This window comes from Callorhinchus milii, unplaced genomic scaffold (assembly GCF_018977255.1).
Source record: "Callorhinchus milii isolate IMCB2004 unplaced genomic scaffold, IMCB_Cmil_1.0 Scaffold29, whole genome shotgun sequence".
NCBI lineage: Eukaryota > Metazoa > Chordata > Chondrichthyes > Chimaeriformes > Callorhinchidae > Callorhinchus > Callorhinchus milii.
In genome coordinates this window covers 3,156,675-3,177,890 of record NW_024704770.1, presented here as the reverse complement: position 1 = coordinate 3,177,890, position 21,216 = coordinate 3,156,675, and the positions used below count along the sequence as shown (strand labels likewise).

Below are 21,216 nucleotides of genomic sequence, written 5' to 3'. Positions count from 1 at the left end.
GCGTCGGGGGTAACTGTTGGGAGTCTTAACTAGCTAACGCCACATAGCCTGCCATTGAGAAGCGCTGTCCGGCAAGCTTTCCCGTTGCTCGTCCAGCTGGAGGACCGCCCTACCCGTTTGGGCTTTGGCTTGCAGGGTTAACAGGAGCTGAGGGGGGGGGGGGGAAGGAGTGGGGTGGTGAGGGGGAATTCTATATTATAATCCGACAACAACAAAATTATTACTGAATAATAATAATCCTGGCATTTGATACAGCGCCTTATCACAACATTTGAGACGTCTCAAAGCGCTTCCCAGGATGTTGCTGTGAAGTGACTGGGTGTTTACTTGCAATGTGAAGGTGGTGATTGATTGATTGATTGATTGAGTGTGTGTGTGAGAGGTGTGGGGGGCGGCGCTGGTCACGTGGACCACGTAGTGAGACTACAACGCCCAGCGGGCGCCGCGGCAAACATGCGTCACGTCCGGATGCGGAACAGGAAGTGGGCCCGAGAGACGGCGGCGGGAGGGCGGGAGCGAGAGAGAGGGGTCGGTTCTTTCTGGTCGCAGGAGCCGCTTATCCGCAGCCCCGGGACCCCTCACACACACACAGGTATGTACATACACATATACACCTGATCATCCGCACACACCGCACATTCGCAGCCCCACGTTACCAGCCCCAGTACTCCACCCCGCGGCCCCGGGACTGAGGCCTTCCCAGGTGAGAGACCAACTGCTCACACTCACCACTGCTCACACTCACTGTACACACTCACTACTGTACACACTCACTACTGTACACACTCGCTGTACACAATCACTACACACTACTGTACACACTCGCTGTACACAATCACCACACACTACTGTACACACTCACTACTGTACACACTACTGTACACACTCACTGTACACACTCACTACTATACACACTCTACTATAAACACTGTACACACTACTGTACACACTCACTACTGTACACACTCACTACTGTACACTCACTACTGTACACACTCACTACTGTACACTCACTACTGTACACACTCACTACTATAAACACTACACACTCACTACTGTACACACTCACTGTACACACTCACTACTATACACACTCACTACTATAAACACTGTACACACTCACTACTGTACACACTCACTACTACACACTCACTGTACACACTCACTGTACACACTCACTGTACACACTCACTATGATACACACTCGCTGTACACACTCAACGTACACACTCAACTCACTACCATACACACTCATTGTACACACTCACTGTACACACTCAACTCACTACCATACACACTCACTGTACACACTCACTGCACACACTCACTGCTATACACACTCACTGTACAACGTCACCACCATACACACTCGTTGTATACGCATTCAATGGGCACATTCACTGGACACTCATTGCATTGCACACTGTACACACCACTCCCGCATTACAGGTCTCGAGAGAGAGTTTCACATTGAAAGTCAACACCCAATCAATTCACTTTACAGTGTATCCTGTGAAGCGCTTTGAGACATCGCAAATACGTGATAAGGGGCAGTGTCAAGTGCAAGGATTATTATTATTATTACTGTACAGACACCTGCAAAGAATCTGGGACAGGGAATCCACCCAATTAGTTCCTGTTACCACGACAAACCCAAAGCCTCAGGCCTACCCTACACTCATTATACAACAACAAATTACATTTGTATAGCACACACTCACTCCGCACTGTACACAGTCATTGCACACTAGACTCCCTGGGTGCACTGACTGTACACACTCACTAGACACACTCATTGCACACTACAGACTCACTAGACACACTCATTGCACACTGTACACACTCACTAGACACACTCATTGCACACTGTACACACCGATTAATTAAATTAATAATCCTTGTATTTAATATAGTGACTTATCACATCGTTGAGACTCTCAAAGTGTAGTGACTGTGTATTTTGCAAAATATGGTGACTCTGTGTTTTGTGGGCTCCATAAACATAGTGTGTATATTGTATGTGCTGTGCAGTAGAGAGATGCCGGAGGTGGGGTTTGGAATAACAGATGAGAGTGAGGTGCAGATGAAATAGAGACTTGCTGTAGAGTGAAGCCAGGATCTGGGGGGAAATCCCCAGAGCTGAGTGTACAGGATACTGTGCCTGCAGATGAGTCTCAGTCAAACAACCATTGGTAAACCCAAAGGAAGCTGTCAAGATTGTGGTTGATCCTGTTTTGTAACTGTGTAGACGGTTTCAAATAAGCTTCATGGATGGCTAGTAATGCATTAAACACACAGCAACAAGCAGGGCTTCTCATTGGTGTGATGATTGATTTACTTATTAATAATTCCTTTGTGGAGTCCTGTAGCTCAGTGGTTAGAGCACTCGCTTTGCAAGTGAGAGACCTGAGTTCAATCCCAGGCAGAGGGCGAAACCTCGGGCAAGTTTCCTTACTCCACACAGAGCCTAATAATAATCCCTCCAAAACCAAAAACAATAATAAATTGGTCATTTTCAATCCATGACTGTTTGTGGGACATTGCTGTGCGCAATTGGCTGCCGCGTTCGCCCACAAATATACAGTCACTTCACTTTACAGTGTGTTCTGTGAAGCGCTTTGGGACATCCTCCCGACGTGAAAAGCGCGATATCAAATGCGAGGATTATTATTATTATTATTCACTTCTTGCTTTCTGGGGATAATAATCCCTGCAAACCAAAATTGGTCACGCGATCCAGATAATGGAATCCTTACTGAAGGAGGTAATAGAAAAACATCTAGAAACGGAAAACATAATAAAGAATAGTCAACACGGATTTCAAAAAGGAAGGTCAGGCCTGACCAACCTCATTGAATTCTTTGAAAGGGTAACAGGAAGAGTACACAAGAGTAGATGTAATATATTTAGATTTCCAAAAGGCGTTTAATAAGGTACCATACAATAGACTAATGAATAAGGCCAAAGCATGTGGAGTCGGGGGAAAATAGCAGAATGGATAGCAAACTGCTGCAAAACAGAAAATAGAGAGTGGGGGTAAAGGGTAGTTACTCAGACTGGCGCGGGGTGGTGGGGGGGGCAGTGGTGTTCCACAAGGATCAATATTGGGACCCACTGTTGTTCACAATATACATTAATGATTTGGATTTGGGAATCAGCTGGACAATTTCAAAATTTGCGGACGACACCAAATTGGGGGGGGGAGCAGTTAATACAGAGGAGGACGGCAACACATTACAGCAAAGACATTAATAAACCTGCTGAGTGGGCATTTACATGGCAAATGCATTTCAATGTAGAAAAGTGTGGGGTGGTACATTTTGGTAGAAGGAATAAGGAAGTCACGTACAGCCTGGAAAATAAAAACCTAAACAGGGCAGAGGAGCAAAGGGGATCCAGGGGTACACATACACAATTCACTAAAAGTAGCAACGCAGGTTAATAAGGCCGTAAGAAAAGCAATCCAGGCATTGGGTTCATTTCTAGAGGGATAGAAATGAAAAGCAGGGATGTTATGGTAAACTTCTATAGAACCTCGGTTAGACCACACTTAGATACGGCGCAGTTCTGGTCCCCACATTATAGAAGGGATGTAGAGGCACTGGAGAGGGGGCAAAGGAGATTCACGAGGATGATCCCAAACCTGAGAGGTTATAGCTATCAGGTAAGGCTTTTCGCTGATAGAGGTCTTTAAAATAATGAAAGGTTTTGATAGGGTGGACATAGGGAAGATGTTTCCACTTGTGGTCGAGACCAAAACCAGGGGCCATCAATATAAAATAGTCACAGATAGATCAAATAGGGAAGTGAGAAGAAATGTCTTCACACAGAGAGTAGTGGGAAGGTGGAACATGCCGCCACAAGGGGTTGTTGAGGTAAGTAGCAGAGGTGTATTTAAGGGGAAGCTAAATAGGTACATGAGGGAGAAAGGAATAGAAGGTGATGCTTGAAGGGTTAGTTGAGGAAGGGCAGGAGAGGCTCATGTGGAGCATAAACACCGGCACAGACCAGTTGGGCCGAATGGCCTGTTTCTGTGCTGTACACTCTAATGGATTCTAATGTTTGTGGGGCATTGCTGTGTGCAATTGGCTGCCTTGCTTCGTCCACAAATTAGGTATTCTGTGAAGCGCTTTGAGACGTGATGAGGCGCTGTATTCAAAGGCAAGGATTATTATTAATGAATAAATATATCACTAGGATATGCACTCCTACAACTGCCTTATTGTATGTCTGTCTGCACAGTATCTCGCTTCCTCCCTAGCTGCGTGTGTCTGTCTGAATGTCTCCTCTCTCTCTCTCTCTCTCTCTCTGCTGCTCTCTAATTATCTGTGTATGTGTCTGTGTTCCTCCTATCCTATATGATCCAGTCCTATATAGCGTCTCACCCACAAAATACACAACCACTCTGCTGTGCAACGTATTCTGTGAAGCGCTTTGAGACGACTCGACGACGTGATAAGGCGCTACATCAGATCATAAATAAATGATACAGCATCTTATCATGTCTTCGAGACATCGCAAAGCACCTCACAGAACACACCATAAAGTGAATGGACTGTATATTTTGTGGGTGAAATACACGGATTGTTATAATAATTCCTGCATTGTTTTCGGGTTCCTGGCGATGATGGAGACCCAGTGAAGTGATTGTATCAGTGCTTTACCAGGGATTGTTGTATCCTCTGTTAGTCCTGTCCGACTGTTGGGGTGAGTCAGTCGGGTTGTGTGACTGTTTGCTGACGTTCTCTCATCTCGCCTCTCTCCTGGTGATCTGAAGGTGGTTTGGTTTGTCTGTGAGTGATGCCAGACCGTGTAGAAAATGTACTTTTATGATCAAACTGCCTACACTGAGCTCCAGCTCAGGTGTTGACGCACCCTCTGACTGAGGCTGAACCAAAGATATTATAATTACAATCCTTGCATTTGATGCCGCATCAATCTTATCAGTTTCATCGACATAACAGCAACAACAACTTCCATTTATAGTAGTGCTCTTCATACTGCACCTCAGAGCGTTTGAACACACAGTCAATTCACATCACGGTATATCCTGTGAAGCGCTTTGAGACGTCTCAAAGATGTGGTGAGAGGCACTGTATCAACTGCAAGGATTATTACTCTTATCTGCGGCCAGGACCATGGGAGGGCAAACTCCCTTCTCTCGTCGAATAGTCTCTGAACTGGGCACAGGTGGGGGAACTCGGGGCAAACATCTCATCGTGAAGCACAGCGCCTCCAACAATGCAGCACAGCGCAACCCCGCGACATGCATTGGAGCATCAAACCAGACCGAGCTCAAAGTACTGACGTGGGGCCTGAACCCACAAGCCTTCTGACTCGAAGATTTGAGTGTGTGTGATGTTGTCGGGCGTGTTGCTGAGCGAGGAGGTGTGATGAGGCGTGTGTGTGTGTGTGTGTGTGTGTGTATGCCTGTGGGTGTGTGTGTTGGACAGGCAGCGCTGATGGGCGTCGGAGGCATTTGTTGACACGTCGCTGTGGCCTGTCTGGCGGTTGGAGAACGCTCGCTGTCTGCAACTCGGCTGTTTGTGAGATTTTTTGGCTTGCAAATTTGCTGGGCGCTGGTGCACAGGGCAGGCAGTGTGCGGGGGGGGGGTGGGGTGGGGTGGGGGGGACAGACAGACAGAGAAACAGGAGCTCACCGCTCGGCTCAGCAAAGCGAGACAGTCACGGTAGAGCTAAGATAAGGATAACCGAGCCTTACGGTGACATGGCATCTTTCACAGGACTCGCTGTCCTCTCTCCCTCGATGCTTCCGCCTCGCTCCCTCCCTCTGCACTTGCAAATCCCGCCGAAAGACCTTCCCTTCTGATCGCGCTCGCGGTCACCTCTCCCCGTCTCGGGGTCAGACTCCTCCACTGTCAAGCGCTCCGGGACGCTGCCCCACGTGAGGAGTGCTATTACAAATGCTCGTTGTTACAACAATAATAATAATAATCCTCGCATTTGATACAGCGCCATCTCACGTCGTGGCGATGCCTCAAAGGCGCTTCGCGGGGTATAACGTAAAGTGGAGTGACTGTGTATTTCGTGGGCGAAACGCGGCAGCCAATTGCGTGCAGCAGAGTCTCACAGATGGTAACGTGTAGTGACTGTGCGTTTGTGTGGGCTGGCGCAGGATGCCGCCCCTGGAAACAGCCGCAGAACGAGCGAGAGAGAGAGAGCGAGAGAGAGAGAGATAGAGAGGTGAATGATATTTTCATGTTCTGGAGGTTGAGAACAGAAAGAGTCCGGTCACTCGACCTTTAAATGTTTCCGTTTCGGTTTGTGAAGAACGGAACTGACTGCACAATAACATCGATAGGGTTTTGCCGGTAGTGAAGCTTTATCGCTTTATTAAATCTCCCCCTCCACCCCCACCACCACCACCACCACCACCACCACTCGTCTTGTACTCCCTTCATGCCCCTGGCACCCCCCTACCTCTCCCACCTGCTCACTCCCCAACCTACTCACTCACTACCCACTGCCTCCACTCGACTGGCTCCGGCCCCCTGCTTGGGCGCTCACGCCCTCCACTCCCCCCTCCGCTTCCAGCCACCACTCCCCAAAACTCAGGAACATTCTCCCTCTGTCCCACCCCCTCGCCCCTCTCCTTCCCCATTTTCAGGTGGCGCCTGAAGACCTTCCTCTTCGACCTATGGCCGCCTCCTCCCTCCCCGCCCCCGGCTTGGCGTTGAGCTCCGCCACTGTGAAGCGTTCCGGGGCCGCTGCCTCGCGCGGTGGTGGGTGGGCGGGGGGGCGTGGGGGGGGGGTTCGTTGTGTACATGCAAGGATTATTATTGTTAATATTTCACAGCTCGTTGCAAATGCTCACGTGCAGAGCAGGAAAAACTGGTGCAGCATGGCTGCTGAAGGCTGTTGAGCTGCCGGGTGCTGGAATGTGAGGTGGGGCTGTGGGTGTGCGCGTGGTTATTTTATTCTCTTTTGCAGAATTGTTTTGCTCTGCCGGATTTTTGGTGTTTGGGGCTCGTGAGCTCGCAGTCCAGCATGGGAGGGGGGGGAGCGAGCGAGAAGGAAGGAGGAGGGGATGAGCGAGGGAGGGAGGGAGGGAGGGAGGGAGTGGGGAGATGTAAACAAAAAAAACGGTCCTTCCCATCTCTGCCTGTTCAGGTGTGGCTCGATCGGAAAAGAGGAGGGTGTTGTTCCCTGTGTGGGTTTGGGTTTGAGAATCCCATCTTGATCAACAACCACTTGTATTTACACGGGACCCTTTCAGGTAGAAATCCCCCCCCCCCCCTTCACCCCCCCAAAAAAAGAAAAGCAATCCAGGCAGTGGCGCAACATTCGAGCTTCATAACAAGAGTGGAGGCGAGGGCAGTCACGTGAACATTCACCTCACTAACAGGAAGTTAGTCGAGGCAGTGTAGGAAGGCTGTTGAGCTGGGTTTGAGTCTCGGGCAGCGAGGGAGGGAGAGAGAGAGAGAGAGAGAGGAACCTTGGGGAAGACGTACAGTTTGCGGCCTTGCTGACTCACACAGACAGATTAAAAACAAAACCAGGAAGCAAGCCGGCGGGATTGCAACATTTGATTTAATCCTCTCTTTCTCATGAGAGGTCGATGCAGATGAGAGTGAATATGGTATGTGTGTGTGTTTGTGTCTGTCTGTCTGTCTGGGGTGTGTGTGTGTGTGTGTATATATGTGTGTCTGTCTGGTGTGCGTGTGTGGGTCTGTCTGTCTGGTGTGCGTGTGTGGGTCTGTCTGTCTGGTGTGTGTGTGTGTGTGTGTATATATGTGTGTCTGTCTGGTGTGCGTGTGTGGGTCTGTCTGTCTGGTGTGCGTGTGGGTGTTGGGACATCCGAGAAAGAGAGAGGAACTCCATTCATAATGAGACGCAATATCAAATGCAAGGATTGTTATTATTATTAAAAGAAGAAGAATCTCTTATGGATCAATGACTCCGAGACCGATTCTGATCGAGTCTCGGTCTTATTTAAACGTCCAAATCCCCGACTGTCCTGGTCCAGCGCCTTTGGACTTCCTCCCGATGTGAAAGGCGCTGTGTAAATGTTGTGTGTTGTTGTTTGTTCTTATTTCCTGCCTGCTGAATATCTCTCTCTCTCTCATATTTTGCAGGACAAATGCTGAAGCTGAATTAAGTGCTGGCCTGGGTTGAGGACTGGGCTGAGCAGGGCTGGGCTGAACTTGGCGAGGGAGAGAGCTGGGCTGGGGGCTGGACAGCTTGGGGTGGGGAGGACATGGCGCTCTGCCCTTGCACTTTGAAGCCCAGCGAGGCGGAGCTGGAGAGGTCTGTGTCTCCCGCGGGGCCGGGGCTGTGGATTCACCTGTACTGGAGCCCGGAAGGGGAGCGGGACCTGGTGCTCACTGAGGGCGAGGTAACAGCCGAGGACATCTGCATCGCAGCCGCACAGAAATGCTGTGAGTGATCAAGGGGGGACGGGGGGGACTGACCCTGGGAGGGAGGGGCTGTACTGGTGGGGGAGGAGCCACACTGACCTGGGGGGAGGGGCCATATCGTCCTGGGCTGCTGCACTGACGGGGGGGGGGGGAAGGGCCACAGAGGGTGAGGGGGAGGTGTAAGTTTGGGTGCTAACCCCCCTTTCTCTCTCTCCCCCCCCCCTCTCTCTCTCTTGCAGCCATCTCGCCGCTGTGCCTGAACCTGTACGCCCTGTGTGACCTGCAGGAGAAGCTGTGGTTCGCTCCCAGTCACGTCTTCAAGATCGACCACGACCTGAGTCTCAGCCTCCACTTTCGCATGAGGTACGTCCGTCCCTTCACTGCGAGGGTGGGGGGGTGGGTTACTGTGGGAACAAGGGTGGCTGAGAGAGCTCTGTATTGGTGCTGTCATCTATCGGATGCGCGATGGAGTCCTGTAGCTCAGCACTTAGAGCGCTCGCCTCGCAAGCGAGAGACTTGGCTTTGATTCCCGGGTCAGGGCGAAACGTTGGGCAAGTTTCCTTACTCCCCACACACACACACTCACACACACACACACGCCTCTGTTTACCAGCAGTAAGTAGGAACCCGGTCGTTAGTCGATTGGCGGATCACTTTTCCGGGGGTAATAGTTCCCTTAAAAAAAATTGGTCACTCAGTCCACGGCTGTTTGTGCGCTGCTGTGCGCAATTGGCTGCCGCGTTTCACCCACAAAATATACTGTCAATTCACAGTGTATCCTGTGAAGAGCTTTGAGATGTCTCAAAAACGCGATAAGGCGCCGTATGAATTGCAAGTATTATTATGGTTGTTATTCTGAAGCAGCGTCTCGGTTGGTGTCTGTGCCGTTCCAGGTTTTATTTCAGGAACTGGCACGCCATGCTGGAGCAGCAGCCTCGTGTTCACCGCTACTCCCCCAGGAAGAGCGACTCCCAGTACAGCCCCGGCAAACCAGAGCAGGGCAGCCCGCTGTTCGACCACACCTCCCTCAGCTATGTGTTCGCACAGGTAACCAGCCACCATGTGGGACTCCCTACTCGCCCGTCGCTGTGCCGTGTTTATACCAGGGCTCCTCACAGCTGTGATCCTGCCTACCTGTAGGATCACCGTCTGTCCATCTGTATGTATGTTATTGATTATTGATCGCCTCACTGTGTGTCTGTGATTGATCACCTGTCTGGCTGCGTGTCTGTGATTGATCACCGTCTGTCTCTCAGGGGAAACATGACTTTATTCACGGCGTGGCCCCACTTCGGGAGCCACAGACGGAGCAGGATCTGTACACCTTCCGCAACGAGAGCCTGGGCATGGCCGTGCTCCACCTGTCCTACACCGCAGTGCAGAGCGGCCGCACGCTGGAGGACGTGGCCAAGGAGATCAGGTCTGTGTGTGATAGACTGTGTGAGAGAGAGAGAGAGAGAGACTGTGTGTGTGAGAGAGAATGTGTGTGTGTGTGTGTGTGAGAGAGAGACTGAGACTGTGTGTGTGTGTGAGAGAGAGAGACTGAGACTGTGTCTGTGTGTGGGAGTACCTGTGTATGAGACTGACTGTGTCAGTGCCTGTGTGTGGTGTGTGATTGTCAGTGTCTCGCTCTGTGCTGCTCACACTCCCTCCCTCCCCCCTCCCCCTCCTCCTGCCTCTCAGCTTTAAGCGCTGTATCCCGCGCTCGTTCCGGGAAAAGATCGAGCACTACAACTCTCTGACCAAGCTGCGGCTGAAGCGAGGCTTCCGGAAGTTCGTGCGTACGTTCAACCTTCCGACGAGCAGCGCCGGGCGTGTGATCCAACACGACATCATCTTCAAGTACCTTTCCACCCTGGAGAATCTGTGCTGCCACTTCGGGGGCGAAGTGTTTCGTGCCCCCCGCCTGGAGGTCCTGCCCGAGAGCAGCCGCTCGGCACATTACATCAACAACCGCTGCCCACCACCCACCAGCCCCCTCGCACAGCACTGTCAAGTCCTAGTGTCTGGCAATGAGGGCATCCAGTGGAGGGTGATGAGGAAAGAGGTGAGCGGGGCGGCGGGGGGGGTGGTGGGAACGAGGGGAATGGGGACAAGGGGGAGGGAGAGGATAAGGGCAGGGGTGAGTGGGATGGGGGTGTGAGAGAGGAGAGTGGGGGTGAGTGGGATGAGGGAGATGAACGGTCGGGTGTACCACACTACTGCTGAGCTCCCCCCCCGCCACCCCCCAACCTTGACGGGATTACACAGAGGTTCCCCATCTGCCTGTTCTCTCTCTCTCACACTCCTACACTCTCTCTGTCTCTCTCTCGGGATGGTTTGCCTGTAGAAGCCGGTGACAATGAAGAAGTGTGGGTGGCGAGGCCGAGAGGACGTGAGCCGCAAACTGAACTCAGTGGGCGAGGAGCGAGAGCAACCGTGGAGCAGCTTCTGCGACTTCAAGGAGGTGACGCACGTGGTGATCTCCAACAACAGGGTGTGCGTCCATCGTCAGGACAACAAGTGCCTGGTGAGTGTGTGTGTGTGTCTCACTCTGTGTGTGTGTGTGTCTCACCCTGTGTGCGTGTATGTGTGTTTGTGTTTGTGTGTATCTCACTCGGAGCTGAACTGTCTCTCTTGTTGCCGGCAGGAGCTGGAATTGGGGTCCCACAGGGAAGCCCTGTCCTTCACAGCCCTGATTGACGGCTACTCGCGGCTGACCACAGATGCCCATCACTACCTCAGCCATGAGGTGGCCTCTCCCAGGGTGGTCCTGAGCATCAGCAACGCCATTCACGGGCCCATGCAGTGAGTGACCGGGGTCTGGGGGGGCGGGGGGAGTGCTTGGGGAAGGGGTAAATGTGAGAGTGATTGACAACCCTCCCCCACCCCCCCCACCCTACAGGCCGCACTATGTGACCAATAAGCTGAGGCGAGAGGAGAATAAGGAGGGGGCGTATGTACTGCGCTGGAGCGCCCTGGACTTCAACAAGATCATCATCACCGTCGTCAGCAAAGAGAAACCTGAGGTGGGTCTGTGTGCGCGTGTGTGTGTACATGTGTGTGCATGGTGTGCGCGCGCGTGTGTACGCGGTGCGTCTGTGTGTCAGTGAGTGTGTTGGTGTATATTAGTATGTGTGTGTCTTGAGTGTGTGGTGTGTGAGACATGTCTGTGTTGGTGTATATGAGTGTGTGTGAATGTCCGAATGTGAGTCTGTGTCACTATGTATAAATGTGTGTGTGTGTGTGTATATGAGTCTGGGTATATGAATGTAATTGTGTGTGTGTGTGTATCAGTGAGTGTATCTGTGTATGTGTCAGTGAGTGTGCTGTGTCAGGGTGTATGTTGTGAGGACGTGCCTTGCTGTCACGGTTTGCTTCCTGAGTAGGAAATAGGCCAAGTCTGACGACTGGGCTGCTGTTAGCATTGTGACTGATGGTAGTCTGATATGGGGCTAATTTGCTGACAGAAAAGCTCTTTGGTTTCTCTGAAAAATAATCTCAATACAAACAGAGCCAAAGTCAACTCTTAAAAGCCTAGAGACCCGGCCCCAGAGACACTGGATGCTGTGTGCCAGAGTGGTATTGTGTTGCGCACCGCGGGAGTGGGAGGGGGGGGTTGAGGCTGTCTCACCACTAACCTCTGCTGTCACCTTGGACAACAACAGCAACAACCACCACCACCACCACAACAACAGCTTGCATTTATATAGCTGGCTCTCGCGCAGGACAGGGTCCCAGAGCACTTACATTGCCTAACAGGGAAGGGGGTTGGAGTGATGTGACCCCTGACATTTGGGGAAAGGAGAGGGGTGGAGTTATTCAGTGTCCCTTGCTGACTCTCTCTCTTTCACTGCCCCGCGTGGGGGTGAGGGAGTAATCTCTCTCTTTGTCTGTTTCTCTCTCTCCTCTGACTCTCTCTCCCTCTCTGTGTGTGTCTCTCTCTTTTTTCCCGTTTGGGGATGCGGGGGGAGTTAATCTCTCTCTCTGTCTGTCTGTCTGTCTTGTCTGTCTGTCTGTCTCTCTCTCTCTGAGGTGCTGACACTCTCTCTCTCTCTGCCTGTGCTGACAGGAGTTTAAGCAGTTCCAGATTGAGAGGAAGGGGCCGGAGGTGTATGTGCTGCAGGGCTGGGACCGAAGCTTCCCCAGCCTCAAGGAGCTGCTCGACAGCCTCAAGTTCTGCGTCCTCAAATCTGGGCCTGACAGCTACATCATCAGGAAGTGCTGCCCCCCCGTCCCCCACGGTAACCCCCCCCACACACGCTCACACACACACGCGGAGTAACATACACACACTCACACAGACACACCCAAACAGTAACCACACACACACACACACATCTCCACTCCGTAACAGACACACACACACACACACAGTGACTCGCTGACTGACCGACCAGGTGTGGCTGTGACTGACGCCGTGTTTGTGGGTTTATGTTCTGCTCAGAATTCTCTAACCTGCTGGTGGTGCGGAGGCCGGACAGTGAGCTGCGGCCACTGACCGTACAGCTAAACCTGAGCCAGCTCAGCTTCCACCGCATCCGCAAGGAGGAGATCGTACAGGTGAGGGGGTGGGGATGGGTGTGGGGGGGTAGTGGGAGAGGCTGCCCACTGTACTCCACCTCAACTCTCACCCGCTTCCCCCCCATCTCTGTGATCTCATGTACACACACACACACACACACACAGAGTCATCCTGTGACCTGACGCTCACCTCCCCAGACACACAGGTCTGTGACCATCTCTCGACTGTAGACTCCGGCTCCCCCTTTTTGCCCCCTTGCCCACCTCCCCAGTCACTGAGCTCTCTGCCTGTTGTGGTCTGCCTTAGGAACACCACCTGGGTCGGGGGACGCGGATGAACATCTACTCGGGACGGCTGTGCGTGCGGGAGGACGTGGACGATGAGGACCTGGAGCAGACGTGCAGCTTGGGCAGCCAGCTGGCCCGAGACATCAGGGTGGTCCTCAAAGTGCTGGACCCCAGTCACAGGGACATCGCTCTGGTAAGTGAGGAGCCTGACAACCCAGGCCCCACCGCCTCTCAGCCCATCACACTGGTCAGTGCGCTCTCCCTCAGTCACTACGCTTAACTGTGGTTAGTGGAGTCCCGTAGCGTAGTGGTTAGCTCGCTCGCCTCGCCAACCGAGGGGACCCAGGTCCAATTCCCGGTCGGGTCAGGGCGAAACCTTAAAGGATTAAATTACGAGGACATGTTGCATAAACTTGGTCTCTATTCCCTTGGGTTTAGAAGTTTGAGGGCTGATCTGATTGAGTTGTTTAACATAATAAAGGGATTCGATAGAGTAGCTACAGAGAAACTGTTTCCTCTGGTGGGGGAATCCAGAACAGTGGGGGGTGGGGGAGGGGGGCATCATCTTAAAATTAGAGCCAGGCCATTCAGGAGTGAAATCAGGAGGAAGTTTTTCACCCGAAGGTCAGTGGAAATCATGTACTTTCTCCCTCCCCCCAAAAGGCTGTGGATTATGGCTGTGGATCCATTCACATTTTCAAGACTGAGGTGGATAGATGTTTGTTAGGTCAGGGGATCAAGGGATACGGGGCAAAGGGTGGGTAATTAGGAGTTGAGGTACAGACCAGCCACGATCTTACGGAATAGAACGGCGGAACAGGCTCGGGGTGGGCTGAATGGCCTCCTCCTCCTTCTATGTTAGGCAAGTTGCCTTACTCCGCACACACACGCCTCTGTTCACCCAGCAGTAAGTAGGAAGTCAATCACTTTACGGCGTATTGTGTGAAGCGCTTTGAGACGTCTCGAATGCCAAGGATTATTGTCATTCCTACAGTGGCTGTGTCCACGTGGTGCACCTGTACTGACCCCGCGTCTCTCTCTTGTCTGTCTCCTCCTTCAGGCTTTCTTCGAGCTGGCCAGTTTAATGAGTCAGATCTCTCACGCTCACCTGGCCTTTGTGCACGGAGTCTGTGTGCGAGGCTCTGAGAGTAAGTTCCGTCTCTGTTAGCGCTTCCTCGCAGTTCAGACACGTGCCTATCCCTGTGACCCTAGCGCCCCCACGCTCACCCTCGCCCGGCTCCTCTGGCTCCCCATCCCCTAGCGGATAGGATACAGTTCAAAATCTTGGCCTTCAAAGCCCTCCACGGCCTTGCTCCTCCCTACCTCTGTGACCTGCTAACCCCGTGTGCTGTGTACGGGGTGGGTGGGGGGGGCTGTGGTTAGTGTGAGGGCCAGACTGACTGGCTGACTGACTGCTCTGTGTGCCGGCAGATATCATTGTGGAGGAGTACGTGGAGTTTGGGCCTCTGGATGTGCTGCTGAGGAAGGAGAAGGGAAATGTGTCTACAGAGTGGAAACTCACTGTCATCCAGCAACTGGCCAGTGCCCTCAGCTACCTGGTACACTCTCTGCTTTTCTGTCACTCTCTCTCTTTCTCTCTCTCTCTCTCACTCACTCACTCACAGACTCACCCATTCTCTCTCACTCTTTCTCACTCACTCTACCTGGTATACTCTATGTTTCTCTGTCTCTCTCTCTCTCTCGCTCACTCACTCACGCATACTCTCACTCACTGAATCTCTTTCTCACTCTATCTCTCTGTTCTGTCTCTCACGGTGATTGTCTTCTTATTCTCATTCACTCCCTCTCTCACTCTATCTCTGTGTCTCTCTCTTCTTCTCTTTCACTCACCCTCTCTCAGGAGGATAAGAACATGGTGCACGGTAATATCTGCGCCAAGAATGTGCTTGTAGCGAGGCGAGGGCTGGAAGCCGGGAGCAGCCCCTTCATCAAGGTCAGCGACCCTGGCATCAGCTTCTCCGTCCTCACACGGGAGGGTGAGTTTGGCCCCAGTGAATGAGTGAGTGAGTGTATGAGTCAGTCGGTCGGTGTGTAAGTCAGTGAGTGAGTCAGCGAGTCAGTGAGTGAGTGAATGAGCGAGTGAGTGTGTGAGCCAGTCGGTGTGTGATTTCCTAACTGAAGTTCTGTGTGTGTGTGTGTGTGTGTATGTGTGTGAGACTGATGTGCTCAGAGAGAGAGTGTATGTGTGTATGAGGCTGAGCGCTGCCCTCAGTGTGAGTGTGTGTGTGTGAGGCTGACTGCTGTGTGTTGCCCCCCTGGCAGAGCGGGTGGAGCGTATCCCCTGGATCGCCCCCGAATGTGTGCAGGATGTGGGCAAACTAGGCCTCGGCACCGACAAGTGGAGCTTCGGGACCACTGTGCTGGAGATCTGCTACAGTGGGGAGGTCCCCCTGCGAGAGCGCACACTGTCAGAGGTACGTTAGTGAGGTGGGAGGGGGGGACTCGAGGGCTGTCAGTGGGAGGGGGTTTCAGAGGGTGGTGGGGGTGGGTGGCTGTCAGAGGGTGGGCTCTCAGGGCAGGGGACTCTCGGGGGAGGATGGGTGGTTGTCAGAGGTGGGGGGGGCTGTCGGAAGCGCTCCAGGACGCTGCCCCACCTGAAGAGCACAATATAAATGCAAGCTGCTGCATTGTTGTCGTCAGAGAGATGTTCCTGGGTGGGGGAGGCTGTTGAGTGTGTGGGATGGGGGGGGGGGGGGGGGGGGTGCAGAATGTCTGTCCTCATTGTGCCGTTGTTTTTACAGAAGGAACGCTTTTACGAGATGAAAGGGAAGCTTCCGGAACCTTCCTGCAAGGAGCTGGCGGAGCTGAACAGCCAGTGTCACAGCTACGAGCCAAACCTACGCCCGTCTTTCCGCACCATCATGAGGGAACTCACCTTACTACAGCAGCAAAGTGAGACACTCACTCACACACACACACACACCATACACCACACACTCATACACACACACTCATACACACACACCATACACACACACCATACACCACACCCTCGTACACCACACACACATATACACTCACGATGGGTAAGTTTCCTTACTCCACACTCAAGCCTGTTTACCTAACAGTGAGTAGGAACCCGGTTGTTAGTCGATTGGTGGATTGCTTTCATAATAATAATAATTTAATAATTCCTTAAAAAAATAATAACTGGTGACTCAAATCCACGACTGTTTGTGGGACGCTGTTGTGTGCAATTGGCTGCCGCGTTTCTCCCGCAAAATCTATAGTCATTTCATTTTCAGTGAGTGACACTGACTCTTGCTTCTCGCTCATAGATCCTGATATCACATGTGACAGTGCGGTGCCCGCCATCACCGACCCCACGGTCTTCCAGAAACGCTACCTGAAAAAAATCCGGGACCTCGGAGAGGTGAGGCCTTCACTTCCAGAAGGGGGAAAGAGAGAGAAAGAGAGACTTTCAGAGAGACAGAGAGAGAGATGTAGAGAGAGAGAGAGAGACTTACTGAAAGATACACAGAGAGAAAGAGAAGAGAGAGAGAGACTCACACAGAGAGAGATGCACAGAGAAAGAGACTCACAGACAGAGAGAGAGATATACACAGATTAATGGTTGCTGTTCTGACAACAGCTTCCCTTCGACAGAGCTCTTAACATTGCACAGCGCCTTCCGACGTCCCCCTGACGTGAAAGGCGCTGTACAAATCTAATTTGTTATTGCATAAGGGAGGGCGGGGTTGAGGCGAGGGTAAGGCCAGCAAGGGAGAGATGTTGGGACAGCAAGGGAGAGGTGCTGTAGCTCACCCTGTGCTGTGTGTGTTGGGCAGGGCCACTTTGGCAAGGTGGGGCTGTACCTGTATGATCCTGACAATGACGGAACGGGGGAGGTGGTGGCCGTGAAGTCGCTGAAGTCGGAGTGCAGTGTGGAGCTCCAGAGCAGCTGGAGCCGCGAGATCCAGATCCTCAAAGCCCTGTATCACAGCAACATCGTCAAGTACAAGGGCAGCAGCAGCGAGCAAGGTACTGGGGGTAGTGGGGAGCGAGGGGAGCGGGCGAACGAGGGGAGGGGAGAGCGCGGGAGGTGGGAAGGGGCGGCACACAGGCTGGTCTGAGTGTACTTGTGCACACATTACTGTGTGTTGGAGTGTCAGATGAGTATGTGTGTAACGCAGTGTGTGTCCCTGGTAGCAGGGCAGATTGTGTGTGTGTGTGTATAACACTGTGTGTCCCTGGCAGCAGGGCAGATTGTGTGTGTGTGTGTGTATAACACTGTGTGTGTGTCCCTGGCAGCGGGGCAGATTGTGTGTGTGTGTATAACACTGTGTGTGTACCTGGCAGCGGGGCAGATTGTGTGTGTGTGTGTATAACACTGTGTGTGTGTCCCTGGCAGCGGGGCAGATTGTGTGTGTGTGTGTATAACACTGTGTGTCCCTGGCAGCGGGGCAGATTGTGTGTGTGTGTATAACACTGTGTGTGTCCCTGGCAGCGGGGCAGATTGTGCAGCTGATTATGGAGTACCTGCCGTTGGGCAGCCTGAGGGATTATCTCCCCAAACACAGTCTGGGCCTGGCTCAGCTCATGCTCTTCGCCCAGGAGATCTGTGAGGTAAGCACTGCGCCTCCACACGCTTGTTTGTGTGGGGGGGGTGGGGAAGAGGAGAGATTAGTCTTTGTGGGTGTGTGTGGGGAGGGGAGAGATCAGTGTGTATGGGGGGGGAGGAGTTTGTGGGGTATGTGGTGATGGGTTGTGTGTGTGTATGTATGTGTTTGTGGGGGGTGTATGTGGTGGGGGGGGTGACACTGCTCCTGTCACTGACGCCCTGTCCCCCGCCCCTCACCGCCCCAGGGTATGAACTACCTGCACTCCCAGCGCTATATCCACCGGGACCTGGCGGCCAGAAATGTGCTGGTGGAGAACGAAAACGTGGTGAAGATCGGGGACTTCGGGCTGGCCAAGGCCATCCCTGAGCACCAGGACTATTACCGTGTCCGCGACGACGGGGACAGCCCCGTCTTCTGGTCAGTGTCTCTGAGGGTCAGCTCGCCCTGAGCTCAGCCTCGGCCTCACAGCCCTGACTTAGGGGCTCCTGCTCGATCTCGCTTTCTGCCTCTCTGTGTGTCTCATTCTCTCTTTCTCCCTCTCTCTGACCGTCTGTCTCTCTCGCTCTCTGTCTCATCGGGAAGTCCTCCCGACGTGAAAGGCACTATACAAATGTAATTTTTTAATTGTATTTATCTCTGTGTCCCTCTCTGCCTCTGTCTCTCTCTCTCTCTGTGATTCTCTCATTCTCTGTCTGTCTGTGCCTCTATTTGTCTCTCTCTCTCTCCCTCTCTCTCGGTTTCCTCCTGACGTGAAAGGCACTATACAAATATAATTTTTTATTGTAAATGTCTTTCTCTCTGTCCCTCTCTTTCTCTCTGATGGTCTCTCTGTGACCGTGTCTCTCTCTTTCTCTCACTCTCTCTGTGACTGACTCTCTCTGTCTCTCTCTGTGACGGTGTCTCTCTCCATCTCCCTCTGTGACGATATCTCTTTCTCTCTGTCTGTCTCTCCCTCTCTCCCCCTGACTCCCTGTGCGACGCCAATGCCTGACCTCTGGCTGTAGGTACGCTGTTGACTGTCTGAAGGAAGGAAAGTTCAGTTTTGCCTCTGATGTTTGGTCGTTCGGGGTCACGCTGTACGAACTGCTCACTCACTGTGACACCCGACAGAGCCCCCCAGCGGTGAGTGTGCGCTCTGGTCCCTCCCTTCCCCCTCTGCCCCCCACTTCGGCTCAATCCTCTTTCCCCCGCCCCCTCCTTTTTGATCGTGTTTATTACTATGACCTCCCCCACTCCCTCTCCCCCGGCTCATTGTCAGACTCCGCTACTGTCAAGCACTCCGGGCGCTGTGTAAGTGCAAGTTGTCGTACGTTACACACGTGTGTATGTGCACACGTGTGCCTGTTTGCTCGGTGTCCATCGCGACACACGCCTGCGCGCGGTTCTCAGACGCGCGTGGGACTGAAGTGCGACCCTTGTGTGTTTTGCAGAAGTTCCTGGAGATGATGGGATCAACGCACGGGCAGATGACAGTGCTGAGGCTGATCGAGCTGCTGGAGAGAGGGCATAGGCTCCCCTGCCCTAAGATGTGCCCCACGGAGGTTAGGCCCGAGCAGCCCCCAGCACCTCTCTCTCTCTCTCTTTCTCCCCCTGACTCCATCCCCCAACGACTGCCCCCCTCTCTCTCTGTCTCTCCCGACTCCAGCCCCCAACAACCTCCCCTCTCTCTCTCTCCCCTGACTCCAGCCCCCAACGACCACCCCCACCCCACCTCTCTCTCCCGACTCCAGCCCTCCCCCCCCACCCGTGACTTCTCTCTCTCTCTCTCCCCGCTCTCGTGACTCCAGCCCCATTGGTGACTCTCCCCGTCAGTGACCCCCTCTCTCTCTCTCCCTCCGCCCAGGTTTACCAGCTGATGAGACGATGCTGGGAGAAGGATGCGAGTGAACGGCCCAAGTTTGAGGAGTTGATCCCCGTGTTTCAGAAACTCCACGAGAGGTTCACCAAACTGGAGGCCCTGAGCATCATCCCGATTCCCTGACCCCGGCCACAGGACCTGGTTAGCGAGCGGCCTGGCTGCACTGCGCGGGTCTGAGACACAGTCCGTTCCATCTGTCTGTCTGTCGGCCTGTCTGCCCCCAACTATACACTTTGCACTGACTACAGGCAGTATAGGACAGGCTGCCCCAGCGCAGTTTCTTGCTGTATAAAGCTAAGCCTTCACTCTGTGTGTGTGTGTGTGTTTGCACACGTGCCTGGTGTGTGTGCATATTTGTTTGCGAGTATGCGTGTATTTGTGTGTCTGCACATGTGTGCGTACATATGTTTGTGTGCGAGCATGGGCTTGTGTACACAAGTTGAGCCAGAGGGAACGTGTGAGTGAGCTTGTGTTGTGCACGAGTGAGTAAGAACGTGAGTTGTATGAGCTTGAGTTGTATGGAGGTATGAGTGTATCTGAGTGAGTGAGTGTGTGATCAGTACCCCACCTTCTAAACATCTTAACCAATATCTCAGTGTACAACCCACTGAGGTGAAGCTGGGAGGGAGGGAGGGAGGGAGGAAAGTGTGACTTATTAAATTCACTCTGCTGTGTAATCAAATAGCAGTAAATATAACGCAGGCAACACTTTATATTTAACCTCTGCTGTGGGCTCTTGAGATGTTTCTCCCCGTCGCAGACGTAGCTTTTTCAGGTAGAGAGGAGATGGAGGGATTTTAGGAAGGAGAGCTGGAGAATGAGGTGGGGGGGACAAGTGGCTGTTAATAATAATCCTTGCATTTGATATAGCGCCTGATCACGTCTTCTAGACATCTCAAAGCTCCATATTCTAACCCGCCAGTAGTAAGTGCCGTGACCCCCAGTCTGGCCACACTGCTCGCGGCTTATCTGTCTGCGGAGACATAAAACCCTGAACTTTGTCCTGCTCGATTGTGTGCGTGGGGGAGGGAAGAGAGGAAGTTGGCTGCAGAGTGCCTATCACCCTTCACCCATCTGTCTCACTGTCCCTGTCTGTAAGAAAACTCCTACTCGGGCCATACAGAACTTAAAAGGGGGAATTGAGATAAATAAGCGTAGGGTAAAGTGATGTAAATAGTCTCGACTCGCTACTGGAAAGTATAATCCGATTCCAATGTACACAAAGTTTTTTTTTAATCTTCAGGATGTAGGTTATGTCTGTGTGTAAATTTACAGGGAAGTATATAATGTATTAAAAAGCCGCTGCACATGCTAAAAATAAACGACCAAAAGACTCTCTTTGCCGGGTGTCTGCTGTCACCTGTTTTCCAGCCGCAGTTTATTCAACAGCGGCGTCGGGAATCTGATCCGACTGGAGACGAGAGCCAATTGATCACCCAGGACTGCTCTGCCTTCCCCCTCCTCCCTCACCTCACAATCTCTGCCTTCCCGCCGCTGCCCCGCTACCTCTGTCCCGTTGTTTGTGGGACCTTTAAGACGTCCAGACGGGACCTCGGTTCGGCGTTCGCAATAGGTCGCCCCCGGCCCTCGCCGGGCGCCCTCCGCT

The 21,216-nt window shown here is 52.7% G+C and overlaps 1 protein-coding gene across 3 annotated transcripts; it reads left to right on the top strand.

The window, feature by feature from the left end:
- The first annotated feature begins 487 nt into the window (after nt 1-487).
- Nucleotides 488-20,948, top strand: tyk2 (tyrosine kinase 2). Of its 3 annotated transcripts, none has more exons than XM_007907085.2 (24): nt 488-592; nt 8,097-8,399; nt 8,618-8,741; nt 9,272-9,425; nt 9,635-9,798; nt 10,062-10,425; nt 10,708-10,887; nt 11,008-11,165; nt 11,263-11,386; nt 12,430-12,601; nt 12,805-12,920; nt 13,189-13,362; nt 14,230-14,317; nt 14,601-14,728; nt 15,031-15,166; nt 15,453-15,604; nt 15,932-16,082; nt 16,469-16,563; nt 16,979-17,171; nt 17,638-17,756; nt 17,997-18,169; nt 18,757-18,874; nt 19,183-19,293; nt 19,596-20,948. In XM_007907085.2, the coding sequence occupies exons 2-24, from the start codon at nt 8,219-8,221 to the stop codon at nt 19,731-19,733; spliced, it is 3,513 nt and encodes a 1,170-aa protein (XP_007905276.1). In that variant the 5' UTR covers nt 488-592; nt 8,097-8,218; the 3' UTR covers nt 19,734-20,948. The 3 variants fall into 3 exon arrangements, with proteins under 3 accessions (XP_007905276.1, XP_007905277.1, XP_042200603.1); XM_007907086.2 differs by lacking the exon at nt 488-592 and adding an exon at nt 6,881-6,906; XM_042344669.1 differs by lacking the exon at nt 488-592 and adding an exon at nt 7,269-7,600.
- Nucleotides 20,949-21,216: the final 268 nt, after the last annotated feature.

What these genes read in the sequence shown, in the direction of transcription:
- tyk2 (XM_007907085.2), top strand. Translation starts at nt 8,219, where the DNA reads ATGGCGCTCTGCCCTTGCACTTTGAAGCCCAGCGAGGCGGAGCTGGAG. An exon ending in AGCCTCCACTTTCGCATGAG is followed by an intron (nt 8,742 to 9,271) that starts GTACGTCCGTCC and finishes GTGCCGTTCCAG; the next exon opens with GTTTTATTTCAGGAACTGGC. An exon ending in GACGTGGCCAAGGAGATCAG is followed by an intron (nt 9,799 to 10,061) that starts GTCTGTGTGTGA and finishes CCTGCCTCTCAG; the next exon opens with CTTTAAGCGCTGTATCCCGC.